At 38.7% G+C, this 18,583-nt stretch overlaps 2 protein-coding genes across 5 annotated transcripts in view; one reads left to right on the forward strand and one right to left on the reverse strand.

Moving 5' to 3' along the window:
- LOC129766294 (cubilin) overlaps positions 1-18,583 on the reverse strand; it is a 174,907-nt gene that overhangs the window by 56,936 nt on the left and 99,388 nt on the right. The window lies entirely within an intron of this gene.
- Positions 12,497-14,321, forward strand: LOC129766303 (PH domain-containing protein DDB_G0287875-like). Its single transcript, XM_055766827.1, has 2 exons — positions 12,497-12,718; positions 12,772-14,321. The coding sequence occupies exon 2, from the start codon at positions 12,839-12,841 to the stop codon at positions 13,787-13,789; it is 951 nt and encodes a 316-aa protein (XP_055622802.1). The 5' UTR covers positions 12,497-12,718; positions 12,772-12,838; the 3' UTR covers positions 13,790-14,321.

Consider the following 18,583-nt stretch of genomic DNA (forward strand, 5'->3'; position numbering starts at 1 on the left):
AACTGTCACATGAAAACTCGTTGTGGCAAGTGTGCTGCTGACCATCTAACAAGCACTTGCAGCCTTCCAGAAGAAGAACCTCGCAAGTGCGTTAACTGTGGCGGAAGTCACCAAGCCACCAGTCGTAGCTGTACAAAACATGCGGATTTTAAACGTATCCGGAGCTACTGATTAAACACAGAATAGGAAGAAGGTTCCAGAATTTACTGACAAAGAGTTCACTCCAATAGTTTCTCGCACGATTCCTGTTCTTCCTCCTCTTCCACTTCCTACAGGTCGCCACCAAACGGCCTCTTCTAGCGAAAAGCCAAGAAAGAAGCAACCGAGCTATAGTAAGGTTCACCTTCACCTCCTTTTTCTTCTAGTGAGGATCTTTATAACATGCAAGAACTTGCAACCCTGTTTCTAGAACTAGAACGACAGGCTAGAAGCTGTTGCAACCAACAGGAACAAGTGCAAGTCATGCTACATTTTTACTACAACCATGGATCGGTCATCTCTAAGGCTAATTAATTGGAATGCCTGCTCTCTCAAGAGTAAGGTCATCGAATTCACTGACTTCTTAGTCACAAACAGCATCGACGTAGCTATCGTTACCGAGACGCATCTTAAACCGAATATGAACCTTCGGGTTCCGAATTATCATCTGTTGAGAATGGATCGTACTGGTTCTGGCGGAGGAGGTGTTGCCTTAGCCACCAGAAATAACATCAGATATCAACTTTTACCGTGCCTGAAACTCAACATCATCGAAGCTATATGGGCGGAAATCACAACATCGATTGGGCCTATTATCGTGATTGCGGTCTACTATCCCAAACAGACGTCAATCAGAGATGGCTCGGCGTTGCTTCTTAAAAACGATATCATCAAGCTAACACGAAGGCAGTGGAAATACGTTATCGGCGGGGACATTAATGCTCGACATCAGTCCTGGGGAAACCAAAGGAGAAATCAAAATTGAGTGACTCTAAATGATGATCTACAGTGTGGGCACTACAGGATTCTAAGTCCAGCAACCCCCATTCGCATTTCTCGTTCTGGAGTACATTCCATAATTGATTTCTTCAATACCCACGTGGATCGCCACATCGGTGATCCTATTGCCTTCAACGAATTGAGTTCGGATCACTTCTCAGTGATGGTTGAATTAGGAGTGCTTGTCGTAGTCAGGAGGCCACAATGTAGGCGGGACTATCATCGTGCGAATTGGGTGGAATCCCAGCAGCTTATCGACAACAATATCGATCTCGATCAGCCTCTTGAATCTCCCGAAGATATCGAGGCAACAGTCAGCTCTATTCAAACTGCAGTTATTCAGGCTCGTCAAAACCACATCCCAGAAACGATTCATCATTCGAATACCAACGTACTGGTATTCGAGAGAGGAAACGACAGTATAATCTGTTAACCAAGGTTATCCAGACCAGCATGATTGATCTCCGTAACAAAAAGTCACAGGAGGGTTGTGTCTGAGACACGACCGCATAGACGTAGGATTCCGTTAGGCTGTTTATCTGTTTATTTTGGATATGTTTGAAGAATTAAACTCTTTGATAATGATTTGGTGGTTCTGAAAAGGGCCGTTTTGTTTGGTTGTTGGATATTGATTGTTCACTCCACCACTGTTTACAACCGAGTGATGATGATAGAAGGATGATAATAAGTCGTTAGATGGTGCGTATCAGATAAAAGATGCCGAAGTGGAATGATATATGATGAAAACCGCCCTCTGTGACTCTAGACGAGATGCCTCCTGTGTTATATATGGATGAAATAATGAAAAAAAAACTCAAAAACGCAAAATCAATGTAATATAAGATAATTATCAATATCGAAAACAATTAAAAACATGTTACATCAATGTAGCGAAAACATATTTGAAATGGGAAAGGTAATTTTCTTCTATAATTTTTACTTTCTGAGTGTTTATTCAACCCAATGCGAATTTAAATTGGACTAACAACACCTAATACTATATGTAGAGCAAATGGGAAATCATTTTTTCGATTATTTCTTTACTTTTTCAACTTTTCTCGCTGTATGGTATGGTCCTTAGGTGAAAATGAACACAACTTTACAGCTTAAACACTTTAAACCGAACGACAAGTTCTCGAGTGGGAACACAACTTGGTTTCTATTTAGGAAAATTAAAGTAAATCGTTTCATATATCAAGTAATTTTTAACACAAATGCCACCATATACAATTTTACACTTACACGGATCGGTCATTGATATGAAATTTCACGAAGCAACCAACATTAAAGTTTCAAATTCACATTTTATTTGCTAGAATTAATCGTGTCACTCAGTGAGGCAACATAAAATTGCCCGCAACTTGCATATATGTGCAATGCCGATTTCTCCCGGGCACCTTGGTTTAGATTTCTCTGTTAGGGAACACATTTCGGTGACAACAAAAGCTACCCCTACTTTCATGTATTTCCAATGCTGATTTCCCCCAGGCAGCTTGGTTTAGATGTCTCTGTTAGGGAACCGCCGCATGTGTCGTCAATTTCGACCAATCAGATGTGGGTACTTCCGTTAGGATAGGGGTTGAGATTTTTCACTTGTTCGATAGTTAGTTTCATGACATATATTATTTTATTCAATATAAAAATTGTTATGGAGTGCCGAAATCGATTGACGCAAAAATTTCATCAATCCATCATGAAGTGACTGAGCAATACGCGTTTGAAATTGGACAATTTTTAAGATGTGCTCGATTTTCGATTTTCAATTTGTACCCCAATATGTTCCCGAAAGACGTAATCCTACGTCAAAAATTCGCAAAAGATATTAGTAAACTTCCGAATAACTCCAAGCCATTTTGGAGGCTCGCTAAAATTCTCAAGACCAAGTCTAATCCTATTCCTCCTCTTCTTCAACCTGACAATTCAGAACGATTGATATCACCTGCCGAAAAGGCTAATGCAATTGGCAACCGTTTCGCTAGTTCACACAATCTTGGCCAGAACATTACAAGTCTATTTGAGGCTTCGGTGAATGATACAGTAAGGGCAATTGGCAATATCCATTCTGCACCTCAAGAGAATGAATGACATCATCTCGACTGAAGAGGTTATCTTGGTTATACGCTCGTTGAAGAATAGGTCCCCGGCTTCGATAGTATATTTAATATTGAGTTGAAACATCTTAGTAACAAGTTATATGAAATTATGACCTCTGTCTTCAACAGATGTCTATTCCTTGGCTACTTCCCCTCGAGTTGGAAGTTGGCAAAAGTGATCCCGATATTGAAACCCGGAAAAGATCCTTCTCCGAGTCTAAAATTGTATATAATCGAATCATATATAATCGAGTCTGTATATAATTGAGTACAATCTATATTTCCTTCAAGAAGACATCGGCCGTTCTCATCTCGAATATTGATGGGTGATCGAAAATAGTTTTTATATGCCTTATTCAAGTTACGCTTGACGATGGCCTAATATCTCTCGATTTAGTGAAGTGATCTGCATAGTCCAATACTGAATATGGGAGCGAAATATTTTGATGTTTTCTTAGTTCAGTTCAGTTCAAAATTGAACAATAATGTACATTGATATACTCAACCTAAGTGCGGCTTTAAAAATACGATTTCACGATTGTAACAATGATTCACGATTTGTTGGTGTGGTACTTTGCACTATCTTTAACAAAATCTTGAAATAGGCCTTCAGCTTCCGAAATATGACATGCCTGACAAAGTTTATCGATCTTATCTCTCATTCTGTATATTTATTTCGCCTCACAGCAAATGTATTTATATATAAATTTACAACGCAAATCTCAATGCTTAAGTCTCTTCGGTTATATTGTGTGTTTTTTTTTTCGGTGGAATTTGTTCATAAAAATAAGAGTCTCATAATCCCATTCATGTTTATGGTTCACTTACGAAAATCTTGCGCGGAGCAAGAGAGAGGCAGAGTGAGGTGAGCAAAGCGATAAAAATTTCAGCAATTCCGTCCCCTTCTGTTTGACGTCAATTCGCTCGATTTTGGCATTGAAGTGCATGGACCGACGCGACGCCTAGCTCACTAAAGTGAGTAACCTTCAAGATGAACCTCAGGAGAGCGAGTGGCTGACATTGCAAACTTCAATCAGAAACATAAGAGAACAAAATGCGAATCTAAAATAATCCTTTTGTTTATTCAACCCAAATCGAACGTCTGTGAAGTCGATCTTGTGAGGAGGTAACACAAGCTACCCATCGAAACTCGACAGCAAACACGGCCACAGCGAAAGCACTCAACGGATGCTATTTTTGTGACGCCGGTTCTGCGCGGGCTATTATTATCAACCCATTTGTCAACAAAGGATCGCGAGTTTTGGGAGGATGAGATAACGGTTTCACAACTGCGATAAAAGTCGATGATCATGATTTCTTTGTGGCTGCGGAGAAAGCGATGTTGTTGGTATTATTTTTTGTTCCATATCTCTTTTGTTCCATGTCGCTAACGTTTATCATATAGGTATTTTGTTAATTGCTTTTTTTGTACACACATGAGTTTCAAAATATTAATTGGAATTCGTTCTGCGACACCTCGTTGCTTTAGATCCGATACCACCAGAAAGGTACCAATTTTCAGACAGCGCCGCCCTCGTATATGGTACACCAATATAAGATTAATACGAGCGAGCGAAACAAGAGACACGTTGCAAATAAGCACGCATTACTTTGCCACATATGTACACGGCCCAGACCGAGATAGATATAGATCTCCGTTATGCGCTCCTTTTTACTATTAGAAAATATTTTCCAACTTCATTTTGTAATGAAATGTAATATCATCATGCATTTACGCAACAGCATCATTAGCTATGTGGATAGCGCGATCGTATAAAAGAGCTTTGCATTCCACCCGGCCTTGGTTCGATCCCCGTTGACGTCGTTTGGACTTTTTGTTTTGTACTTATCGAGGTGAAGCAGTACGCGGAGTATACTTGTATTCGCATGCAAAATTTCGTGTCGTAATTATTTGCGTTCTCTATTAAATGTATATGAAAGAAACAAAACAATGGTCAAAATACTCACGGTTTCATGATGATTTGAGCTCAATTTCTCATGAAATCTTGCAACGGTTTGTTTTTTAACAGATGGCAATTCTATTGTTACTTATTTCCATTATTTATATGGTAAAAAGGTCCAGAGAGCAGTTGTATTGTTAGTCCTCGGAACCATTAACATTTCCGGTGAAATGCTGCTTAATTGAACACTATTTTCCCAAATCACACAAACTGACACTGAGAGCCATAATAATATCAATATAGTATGGTAAAACTAATGAAAGTTCGTTCGTTTCTATTGCCGTGGGGGAGTGAAAATGTTTTGCTGAAATATCTTCTTTATTCGTATTTTTCAACGTAATTTCAAAAATATCCACTGAATGTTGTCACATTATATTCATAATCAGCGGGAACTTCAATGAAACGTATGTTTTTCATTGATAAAACACATACTGAAAATAGCATTATCACATGGATTTATGTAGGCAATCAAATATAAACACAACGACTGACGTCACTATTTGAGAAATAGTTATGGCAGCGCATGCTATGTCGCTCGAAAAACCACCATCTTCATTACCTTTTTTCCAGTACATTGGGTGCAATCCCATGAAAGAAAAAACAGGAAGTGGGTTATATCTATGGTATAACCGCAAGGGTGGCGTAGGACTATCGTTGATTTAGAGATCATTTGTTTGAAGTTGAATCTAAATCCATTCTGAATGAATGAATAAATAAATATGTGGGAGACTTCGAAAACGAGAGCGTTACGTTGGAGGCACAAGGTTTTATGCATCCAATATAGGATACGAAAAACCTTGTTCTGAAGAATAATCTTCAGAAGCTAACCTGCTAACTGTACTTGATTGACAAATCACAAACCCAAATGTATTATATGGATATTTAATGGATAGAAAACATTAAAATAAACTCTTTCACATGAATGTAATTTTAAATTCCCAGAGGAACTGGCAGATTATTTTCAGTAACGATTATATATTTCCACATTTTCCTCGATACTGGAAGCCCACCAGTGGTTAATACTAACTCGATAACCACCTGTAGTTGATTGAAAAATATTTGGTCACAGTGTTACATGAATAGAAAACATTCAAATAAACTCTTTCACATGAATGTATTTTTAAATTCCCAGAGGAACTGGTAGATTATTTTCCGGATCCTTCTCGATGCTGAATGGCATCCAAACGGAAAGAATTCCGCGCATGTATGTGTGTGTGTGTAGCGGCTACTTCGAGATCTTCCCGGGGAACCGTTTTTGGCATCACTCTCCTCCTGATGGATTCCCTTCTAGCCTAAGGTGCACAAACAGGCTCTTGGTGACACCGTTCATCCGCGCTTTCATGATAAATGAAGAGCTTCACCACAACAGCGACTACATGCTCCAATCGCTGTTCAATTAGAACTGAGTGGATTTCCGAGCGGCGCTGGCTTATATACCGATTGGTGATTTCAATAGCCTGTTTTGAAAGCAATTTTAAGACTATTGAAACAAGTTTTTGGATCAAAAGGTAACAAGTATAGAACGCGTAGACATTTTATCTTTCGAATGAAGTGTTTATCATACCATTTCGTTCAGTTTTTTAGGAGCTATTAACGCTCAAAATCTCGATCTCCGGCGTAACGCTTTCGGTTTCGAAACTTTGATTTTACACCCCGGTATAGAAATGAAAGACGTAGTCCTACGTCAAAAAAGAAAGAGATGTCTGCTTCCATACATACAAACATTTTAAGCGTTGGGGACAGATGATTTTATTTGCTCGTTTGAAGCTTCAAGACACGAAATGGCATGGTTTCTGCTGAAAATGAAATGCTTTCTGGCAATGCTAGTTTGGGTGTAACATGCGAAAAAAAATCACGAAAATTCGTTATTTTTCGACCTTCCAGATAGGGGTCCTCACTTAAGAGCGAAATACCCAGCTACAATTACCTCACTTAAGTATCAGAGGCATGATCTAACCGAATTTAAGATTCCTCGACCATTTGGTTTGTGGAGCGATCCGTTAATGAACGTATCTAGTTGCTTAGTCCAGGTTGTCGATTACCTGGAAAAACCTTGAAAGTCAGGGAATATCAGGAAATTCAAACAATGACAGGGAAAATCAGGGAATTTTGTCACCAAGCTGGAGAAAATGCAACTTCGCCGATTAGAATTTAGATTATTGTAATAATACGACATTTGGCAGATATGTTGCGTAATCAGATAAACAAACATTTTTTTTGCATTCTTTTCCGACTGTCAACTGAAGCGAAAGTATGGAGTTTTGGCAATTTCCATCTTTTTTTCATTGACTGCTCATGACTGCCAGGAAGCTGAGAAGGTCCTACTAGGGTGTGATAAAATGTGCTTTATGAGGATGTTTGGCTTTGCTTCCTATTATGAATTTGAGCATGATGGAACATTGCAACACAGCAGTGGAACTCCATACAATTCACTCACTAAAAGTGTCATTTTCACATTTTCAATCCTTGTTTACATGAAGAATAATTTTTCTTTCAGGCATACTTGATTGAGAGTGTATTGATTTCTAGCTGTCTTGACGCAAGGTCAAGACAGCTAGAAATAGAATGATAAGATGGGAAGGTTTATATAAACATGTTCATAATTACATAAGTTATTCAAATAAGGGCAAGGGCAATATATTAACTATTCAGTGCAATTTTATCAAAACTTGAAAGAGAACTTAAAAAAGGAATTTGTTTTTTCATTATTTTTTCTGATATGGTTAAGAAAAATCCATGATTATCTTTGCTTTATTATTCACCACCCCCCCCCCCATTATTTGTCCATTTTTCCTGCTTTTCGTTCTTTGACCTATCATTTTGACAGTTCAACTTGAGAGGTTTAAAATTGCGACAAGATAGAAACATGTTTTGAAAGAACGAATTGTGGAAAATGAGGTGGCAAATTTTCTCTGCTTTATAATAATAGTATTTCTGTAGTCCTAAATTTCTGAGTTTGTTGAATAACAGATCGAATTTGATTCATAGAAGAATAAGGTTTCATTTGAAGTGTCGATTTTTGAATTCGACTCAATGGTTGAAAAGTTATGAATTTTTGGAAGAAATCATGAGTTTTGTTTTTTTTTAATTCTTGATTTTCAAACCATTTCCAAGGATCGACATATCAAATGGAATCTTATCTTTCTATGAATCCGCAAACATGCGTAATAGTAACTTAACAAACCTAACTTAAAACAACAAAAAGAGTCTTCAATTGTAGGTTATGTAATAAAAGAAAAATATTAGATGATAAAATTTGATTATTTATAAAAATATTACACTTACGATGGTGATATTCGAAAAAATATAAATATGCATACAGTACACAATCGCTTATTGGATTTTTTTTTAGTTGGAGTGCTTTTTAATTGGCCGTTCGCTAGTTTGAGTGGAGCACGCGCCAATCAAAAAGCAATCATCCTTAATAATTGTATGTAAGTTTTACTCTGTAGTTTCAATACAATTTTCATTGAAGGGTATTTGAATGTAAAACTGAAAAAATAAAAGCACAATATAAAATGTAAAATTTTACTTTTGCAATTTGTTTGACAAATGTTTTCGTTTAAAAAAAATTATAGGAGGTTGTGTCCAAGATACGACCGCGTTGTTGACGTAGAACTACGCTATTATTTTATATAAGTCGCTTGTTTATGCCTTCGGATGTTATTCTATAATGCTGTGAAATTTTAGAAACAACTACTTAGAATAATGAGGTTTTTTCATTGCAGAATCAGTTGACGATAATTGATTGATGACTTATTCTTGCCCTCGCAAAACAATGCAGTAGCTGATCGTATGTCGCAATTTATTCCATGTCAATGCATTGAAAATTTACCTCGAACGCTATTCCGGTGGCCTTTTCCGCAATTGACATAGACTCGGCTACAGTCGAGTATACACATGTTGCACCAGCACCATTACTCCACATACTCATAACTACATCAATATATCTTTGGTACCGCATGGAAACAACAACAACTTTTCCACAATGACAACAGTTGCAAGTATCAAATATCATGCTACATGTTATTTAGTATTGCCTCAAAGGAATCGCACCTCTAGGCATCGTTCGTACAACGTAAACCAAGCGCCAAACAAGCGTTCGCCATAGCATGCATACAGAGCCATACATTGGTGGCTTGAAACTACTAGGAATATAAACATTTCTCATCATTTTGCGCTGTTCTCAAAAGAAACGCTTCTGTTAATATTTCTGGCCTCGAAAAAAGTTGCATTACATTCTCATGCTCGAGAAAAGCGCAGCTGTCACCCTTAGTGGAGGAAGTTTTGCTACTGGTAAGCGAAACCTTATCACATACAAAATTCCAGAACGACATTTACTTTCTTGATGACTAAAAAACGAAATAAACTGTTTTTGTTAATAACAACCTCGAAAACAGTAGCAATGTTTCATTATGATCAATATTAGCGCAAATGCAATCCTAGTTGAAGGCAGTTTTGCGACTGGCACGCGAACCCAATTATAACATTCCAGTAAGACATTCAAGATGCTTGGTATTCCCAAATAATTTTTTTGCGCACAACCTTAACACCTGCTTCGCCATAACGTCAGTTTAATGCATTGATGCATTCTCAAAGGCACCAACGAAGTAACAATGTTAAGTGCTTGGAAAAAGACTGAATTATGCCACAGCTTGTACCCATCGATGCGAATTCGCTGATGAGTTTGTCAAGAGCGACCGCCTTCACCACCAGCGGGTAGCGGGGGCTGGCTGGGTGACGGCGTTTACATTTTCAACCGACGTGCCGAAATCGCCTACTTCGCTGTTGTTCGATGCGGTGGCTCTGTTCAGTGCGAGCGCTTTTCACTGCACCAACATCGCGTGCATCCTCTTCTTCTTGCTCGTCACACACTACGCGAAGCGTCCAATTTATGACGCGGAAAGATGAACACACGATACGAATAACTCAAAAAACGAACAGAAAAATCAAACGACGATATCCAAGTTGGATTACCACTGGTGGGGTCCAATCTTAGATCGAAGCGCAGCGAAAGCAAAGTGAACTGGATTGCTCAACAGTCCGATGCCGAATGAAAGTTTGCCTCAGCGAGATCCACTGTTTATACTCTAGGCAAGTATTCCCCTTCATTCTTCTACTTTTCCTTCGTTCACGGAGACTTTAAATCCTACGATTTCCCCTCCGTTGGTCGTCGATAAGTTGCTCGTTATTGACAGCTCTGTTCGGGAAAGCACACAAATGGACAGAACAAATGTATGGGAAAAATTGAAACGCTTAAAGTTTTCATGAATTTAAACCATTTACACACCAGGGGATTCTAATGTATGGCATATTAAACAAATCTTACGGAATTTCCGATTCGTTTAGTATGTAAATCGCCAAAATCCGTTCGCGGCAAAAATAGTTATTAACGTTAACTTTATTTCATAAAAACGTGACCTGTTTTCTGATTTGGCACCCTTAATGAAAGACGTAATTCTACGTCAAAAAGTAAGGGGTTGTGCCTAGGACACGACCGCATTTTCGACGTAGAACTACGGAATTATATTATTCAATCCGCTTGTTTTTCACTGATCAATACGACGAGCACGAGAATAATAAGCAAGCATCACAAGCGTTTTTATTTTGAATGTTACAGCTTTGACAGTCATCGTGGTGATCTTTTTTTCAGTTGACACAGAGACACGGTCACAGGCGATTATATGGGCCTTATTCGCGTTTACAATTCACGGTGAAAACGAAATGAACGGCACGCCATTTGAACTACGTTTTTTCTACGATTTAGTGAAGCGAAATGAAAATATCGAGCTGCATGTGTATATGTATGTGATATCAGCATTGGGGAATAATTTTATCTGTTCATTGTGCTGTGTTCACTTGCTTGCTCGAGACTGTTATTACAAATCGCGGATGGCTTATTTATAACAAATAAGTTGGAAACAAGCGTAAAGGAATGTATTAGTTACCCGTTATAGACGTTATGGGTAGGAAAGCACACAAATCGGCAGAACAAATGTATAGGAATATTGGAATGCTTCCAGTTTTCATTAATTTACACCGCTTAGAGATTAGTAAATTGTAATGCATAGCATATCAAACAAATCTTAGAGAATTTCCGATTCGATCGGTATACAAATCATCAGATTTCGTTCGTAGTAAAACTAGTTATTAACGTTAACTTTATTTCATAAAAACGTGACCTGTTTTCTGATTTGGCATCCTTTTTCTAGGTATATATATAAGTTATAATCACCTAAGGTTCTGAAAGATGGTTGAACATTGCTCCATATTTTATATCCAGCGAGAACTTGACTAATCTACCCGTTGACTACACTTTCAACTACCCTGCTTTAAATCATTACCCTCGTTCAATGACTACCCGCTCGACAACACGTGCTCTGTGTTGATGGTTTTGAAGGTTAAGCCTGGTTTCGCTTATAACTTATATATATATATATATATATATATATATATATATATATATATATATATATATATATATATATATATATATATATATATATATATATATATATATATACACTCTGTATATATATACATATATACATCATACAAATCTTAGAAAAATTCCGATTCATCGATGTATAGCATAAGATTTGTTTGATATGCTATACATTACAATCCCACAGTCTGTATATGGTTTAAATTGTTGAAATTTGAGAGCATTCCCATTTCCTCATACATTTAGCCTATTCTACCAAATTCTTTCTAGAAATACTATTCAATTTGAATGAGGAAAGTGCCAGCCATATCTAGGTGACGGGGCGACGGATGTGTTAAGTAAATATCGAACCAACTTTTCTAGCCTATCCTTAGCAGTTGCAAGAACGTGTCCAGGACGATTGTTAACTTTCAAGAAAGTATGCCTTCATCTAAGAGATACTACTCATCTTCAATTTATTATCTGTACAGTAACGGATGGAAGCGAGCTTTTTACTCAACAGTTCTGAATTGTAAACGCTCGGAGTTTCTCATAATTTTGCTAACAAATAATTATTTATATTTATATTTTCAATTTTCATTCAATCATGTGGTAAATATTACTCATCTTTCGAACATCAGGTAGAAAAAACAACTTTTGATATGAACAGAAAAAGAATTTTTCAACATAGAGAGAGAGAGAGAGAGAGAGAGAGAGAGAGAACTAAACAACTCTCAATCCCGGGATATGTCACGAACCAATTCTTTTTATATAGTTTCTAATGTGTTAACGTTGGTAAGACCGAAGTGCAACTTTAATATTTTATTATATTACAATTATACTAACCAATTCCCTCAAGGCATTGTTCAAAGTTCCGGATCCGAATTTCTGTTTAGATGTGTTTTGGTTTCATATTTTGTATTTAGATTCCAGTCACACTTCCGCTGCTTCCACTTATAACATTTATAACATTCTACAATTTTATTATTATTTTATTAACCAATTGTTTCAACAGATGCCACAAGTAATATTAATAGTAATAATAATAGTAATTGTTGCTGCGCGTCAAGATAGGCCCCTTGAATCATTTCTAGCAGGTAGCAGGCCGCTGTAGTTCGCGTCGCTTTGCCGCACGGAACCGAGATAAACGTGAAGATGACAGATCATAACATAAAAATATCGCACGAGACCGAAGTGAACCAAATAAGCTAATTTCTTGAATTTCTATATTGTTTGATATAAGCACAGTGAAAAACTAATTTGTGAGTAAAGAAAAGAATTGTAAAAGCATGAATTGAATAAATTGTATTTTTAGTCGAGTCGCTGTAGTACGGACTTCGAAAAGTTTTCCAATTATTTAATAACCTCGAAAATTACGGAAAATGAGTGCTCCTACTGCCGAGACGCATCATTGCAAAGTATGCAATCGACCGGATGAAATCGATGATATGGTGGCCTGCGACAGCTGTAACAGTTGGTGGCATTTTAATTGTGCCGGTGTTCATGAGTCGATTTGTGATCGCTCGTGGAGGTGCAACAATTGCACTAATGTTTCTGTCTCCGCTGGTTCGATGAGATCAACAACGTCGAGCGCACGGTTGCGATTACAGCAGCTTCAAGAGAAAAAAGAGTTAGAAGATCGACTACAGAAGGAGAAGTCAGAGCGTGATCGAGCGTATCTCTCACAGAAGCATCAGATAGAACGCGAGGTAGCGGAAGAGGAAGCAGCTGGTGGTAGCGTCAAAAGCTTTGGTAGTCATCGGAGCCGAACCAGCAACGTCCAATCATGGGTTGACCAAAACCGGAGAGTGGAATCTGCCATCGGTGATAATAATCAGCCAGCTGTAACATCAACATCCACGCCAGTCACCACGAATCCGGTGTTTACCGGAGCCATATCGAAGATTATTCCACCAGTTAGTCTAGCCACAAATCAACCATTACAACAGTGTCCACAACAGCACCCACCACCGATGATCAGAGGAGTTCCCAGTCAACAGGAATCGCAATACCCGACGTACAACCACGGTTCACCAATGCATATGCTTCCCCCTTCGGGGCCAACGGAGCCACAGCCAACAGTGAATTCACCGCAAACGTACGCAGTGTATCCGTCTTCTGCACAAATTGGGAGAGTAACAAATCATCATCAGGAAGCTGTACAAGACGCAAGTCATGCAAATCGGTCAGTCCAGCCGCAAATAAATATTCCGGTAAATTCCTCGGTCCCCGTAGCTCCACACGTTGAACTACAACCGCACCATAACGGTTTGTATCATTCAACCATCCATGGCTTATTATGGACAAGTTGCAGCAGGAGAAGGATTTACTAGTCCTCAACAGTTGGCCGCTCGACAGGTAGTTTCTAGGGAGTTACCAAAGTTCTCAGGCGACCCCCTCGAATGGCCTATGTTTTGAGGCGCATTTGAGTCGACGACTGCGATGTGCGGTATACAGCCGGATGAGAATTTGGCACGCTTACAGAGAAGTTTGGTAGGGAGTGCCAGAGAGAAAGTTTTGAGTATTCTCACTCTGCCTTTGGCAATTCCTCAAATTATAAATACACTGAGGGAAGAGTGTGGTCGACCAGATCAATTGGTACACTGTTTGCTGGCTAAGGTACGCAATGCTCCTCCTCCGAATGTCAATAAACTTGAAACGCTCGTTACATTCGGACGCGAGGTTAGGAATCTTGTAACTTACATTGATGCCGCTGGTTTACATGCTCATCTTTCCAATCCATTACTCTTGTCGGAATTGATTAGTAAGCTTCCGCCAAGTCTTAGATTAGATTGGGGACTTTACACTCAGCGAATTGCCGAGGTAACGTTGAGAGCATTCAGTGATTACGTCTCGTCCATTAAAACCGCCGCATGTCAAGTTAGTCTTCCGTCGGACATTGGACCGCAGGAAGAGCATTTACGTCGCACAAAGAGAAAAGAAAAGGAAGGGTTTATTAATGCGCATAGCAGTGATAAGCAATCTATCGAAAATGTGGGAACCAAAAAAGCACTCGAACAAAAGCCATGTATCGCGTGCCAAAAAACTGACCATAGAATAAGAGATTGTGGGAAGTTCAGAAATTTGACGGTGAACGAACGTTGGAAGTTCGTCGAGCAGAATAAAATGTGCCAGCGCTGCTTAACATGTCACGGCAAATGGCCATGCAGAACAAAACAATCATGTGGGGTGGACGGTTGTCCAGCGTTGCATCATAAGCTTTTACATCAACTTAAATTGAAACCAGCAAATACAGTTCATGTACCGGAATGCAATCCGGGGCCATCAGGGCTTGTAAGCGCTCATCGTCACCAGCAAGATTCCGCCTTATTCCGTATTTTACCTGTAACATTGTTTGGAAATGGGAAGGCTGTCACGATTTACGCGTTTTTGGACGACGGTTCGAGTCTTACGTTGCTGGAAAGCGAAATTGCAGACGAGCTAGGTCTTGAGGGGGAAGATAGTCCACTATGCCTTCAATGGACCAGCAACGTTACACGAAAAGAAGCGTCTTCACGAAGGGTGCAGTTATCGATATCTAGTGTTCGTGACGGAATTAAGTACCCGATGAGAGATGTGCGGACCGTAGCAAGCTTGGGGCTACCACGACAGAGTCTTAATTATGAAGAATTAGCAAAACGTTATCCACACTTAGCTGGACTCCCAGTTACTAGCTACGTAGATGTTGTGCCACAAATGTTGATCGGAGTGGACAACGCTCGACTGAAACTGACGCTGAATCGTCGAGAGAGACGTGATGGTGAACCAGTTGCTGCCAAAACGCGTCTTGGTTGGACAATCTTCGGCGGATTGCGAGCAAAGCAGATGGTGGAGCGGGTGATGGTACACATTTGCGACTGTTCCAACGACCAAAAACTTCATGAACTCGTAAAAGATTATTTCTCGATAGAAAATGTTGGTATCAACGGCCCTCCACCGCCTGAATCAGCAGAGGACAGTCGGGCTCGTAGAATTCTTCGAGAGACGACTAAACGAACTTCATCGGGGCGTTTTGATACAGGATTGCTGTGGAAAAGTGATGAAATAGAATTTCCGAACAGCTTTCTCATGGCAGAACGACGATTGAAGTGCCTGGAACGTCGGTTAGGTGCTGATGTAGAACTTCAAAAGAATGTCCACGAGCAAATTATCGAATATTAAATGGCGAGGATATGCCCGTAATATATCAGAAGATGAGTTACGAAATTCAGATCCCTCTCGAGTGTGGTACCTACCACTACGAGTCGTACGAAATCCACGCAAGCCGCATAAAATTCGTGTTGTTTGGGATGCTGCTGCCGTTGTACAAGGAATTTCGCTCAATTCCATGCTGTTGAAGGGACCGGATCTCTTGACTCCTCTTTTGACAGTTTTGTGTCGTTTTCGCCAACGGCAGTTTGCGATAGCCGGCGATATCCGCCAGATGTTTCACCAATTGCTGATACGAGAGGAATATCGCCAATCGCAGAGATTCTTATGGCGTTTTGACCCAGCAGCTACTCCAGATATTTAGGGGCTGTCCACATACCACGTGGACAGAAAAAGCATGATTTTAGACACCCCCCTCCCCCTCCGTGGACAAGCGTGGACATTTCTTATACCCCTCCCCCTGTTGTCCACGTGGACATTCCTCCGGTTTTAAGGAAAAAATCAAGAAATTCTATTTTTTCGCTTAAATTTCATTTCAGGTTTGTTTCTATTTTCTATTCCATATGTATATTGATAAAAATTATAGCCTTACCAATGGTAACGATTTGTCTTGAAATCTTCGATTTTTTTCAACATTGTCCGGGAGCTCATTATTTTTTTCCGAATTCTATTTACGTTATCTCCATATCCATTTTAAAATATCGATTGTGAGCTTATTCTCGAGGATTTTTATTAAAGCTGGCTGGCTGTTTGAGTTTTCAAAAAATCAGACAATGAAATCAAGCACTTTGTTTGAAAACAGAATTTTCTCGTCTAAACAACAATGACTTTCGCTTTTACAGGTTCGGTAGTGCCTGATGGCTATAATGAACCTAGTAAAAACAAAACATCTGCAATATCATCGTGATCGATGATTCCGTTGACCTACAACTCATAATTGTTAAATCATGCTAAATATTGTCCTGAAAAATTGGTGCCGATTCTAAGGAAAAAACCAAAAGCATACTTTTGTAGACATACATTTTTTCGATCATAGATGCACCGTTTTTAACTGAGTATTTCAGCATCCTTCATGCAACTTGAGAATTCCATCCTCTCAGAACTTATGCTATGCAGTAAGTTGAAGTTCTTACAAGAATCTTAACAGTTAAGAATCTGAAGATGCAATATCTGGTGTGTAAGGCGGTTGGAGTTTTAGAAGTGCCCTAGAAGCGTTCTGGATCGTTGATTTTCAAACGTTCAGCTGCTAGCAGTACTTGTTAGAATTCATCGAAACTAGTTGCTTGGTAGATGCTCATGATACAGATTTTCTTCCAGTCCTACCAGACCCAGCCATAACTTTCTTCAAGCGAAAACCTGCTTCGGGGTTCCATTCACTTGCTAAGATTTTTTTAACTCAACATTCTTGTAAATGATTTGCCCTTTCCAATTCGTTACAAATATGTATTTTTGTCGCGTTTATGAAACGAATCGCAGATTGAGATAAGTCCTTTCAAGTGTTTTTCGGTAAAACAAACCCTTATTCCGGAATCCGGTCGGATTTGAAATTAGCACAATGTTGCGTTCTTTAAGAGGGTATTCTAGTCTAGAATTTTGAAAAAATCAATTTCTTTTCTTCATATTTCTCTAATTCAGACATTTAAGAATATACCATAGGAGAGCCTTTTCGAAAATCTCATTATTTACCAAGTTATAGCCATTTTAGTGATGCGATATCTTATCTAGTACGGCCATAACAATTAACTTCAAACGCGTTTTTCTCGAAACATGTTTTTTTCAAACTGGCTTACACGATATCTCAAGTTCTACTTATCCGATCTATGTTTATATGAATACAATCTGTATGTATCTTTCTATCGCATGAACCTATAAAAAATCATGATTTTGTAACTTTACTATTTTAAAAAAATCAAGAAACTTGAAAAAATGTTTTAAACAGCATTTTTTTACAATCTGTATGTATCTTTCTATCGCATGAACCTATAAAAAATCATGATTTTGTAACTTTACTATTTTAAAAAAATCAAGAAACTTGAAAAAATGTTTTAAACAGCATTTTTTTTCTTCAAATTACCGCCATTTTATCAAAAAACACGTTTTTGACTTGTCCGAGGTTCATGCGATAGTGGCATCTTTACTGATTCAGAATCTGTTCGATTTGTTCGAGAACCTGAAGTGCTGGAATCTTGTACGCCATGGCAAAACTTTTTTTTGAACCCCCTCACTTGATCAGCTTCTAATTATGGATATATTTTTTTTCGTTCAATTTTCGTTTTATTGTTGAAAGATAGATAAACGAATAGTGATATAATGGATGGTAAAAATATTCTTTGTTTTACTTTTTCGGAGCTCGAAGAAACGTCCGAAATTCGGTCTCTATCCCCCTTAATCTGATCGAGTCAGATCCTATCGGATTGTACAAATGTTGCAACCTTGAAATGCGGAATGCAAAAGTTTATTTCGTCGGATTGCGATATGTCAAATCCGATCGGGTTCCGTAATATGGGTTAATATGTAGTCCACGCAGTGTTGCATGTTTGCATGTTGCATGCATGTTTTTCGTGATGTTTTGTTTCTGTGATTTCGGTGATTTTCGACATCTGTAGCGAATCTACTAATTCATGTGCATGGAAGATTAATCTTGTCTTTTAATTAATCAACAGTAGCAGCATGAACTTTCCAGACAACTCAAAAGAAGCGCATTACAAAAATTACCAGACATCAATGAAGAACAACATCATTGAAAGAAATAGATCTCCAGAGATACGGCCCGTACACTCATGGAAGAAATTGTTGTTCGTTTCAATGTTCAGAAATCCTTGGGAGTTCTCGAAAAAAAACAGTTTTGTCATCAAGAGCAAAAGCTGAATTCAACCCGCACTTAAGTCGTGAATATAGTAGAACCCCGATTATCTGCGGAATAGTGCGGCAAGGCCTCCGCGGATTACGAAAATCGCGGATAACGTAATAAATTACTA

The sequence above is a fragment of the Toxorhynchites rutilus genome, chromosome 1, assembly GCF_029784135.1.
Source record: "Toxorhynchites rutilus septentrionalis strain SRP chromosome 1, ASM2978413v1, whole genome shotgun sequence".
Classification (NCBI taxonomy): Eukaryota; Metazoa; Arthropoda; class Insecta; order Diptera; family Culicidae; genus Toxorhynchites; species Toxorhynchites rutilus.

Bases quoted from the DNA above. Each gene is read 5' to 3' on its own strand.
- LOC129766303 (XM_055766827.1), top strand. From the start codon at position 12,839: ATGAGTGCTCCTACTGCCGAGACGCATCATTGCAAAGTATGCAATCGA.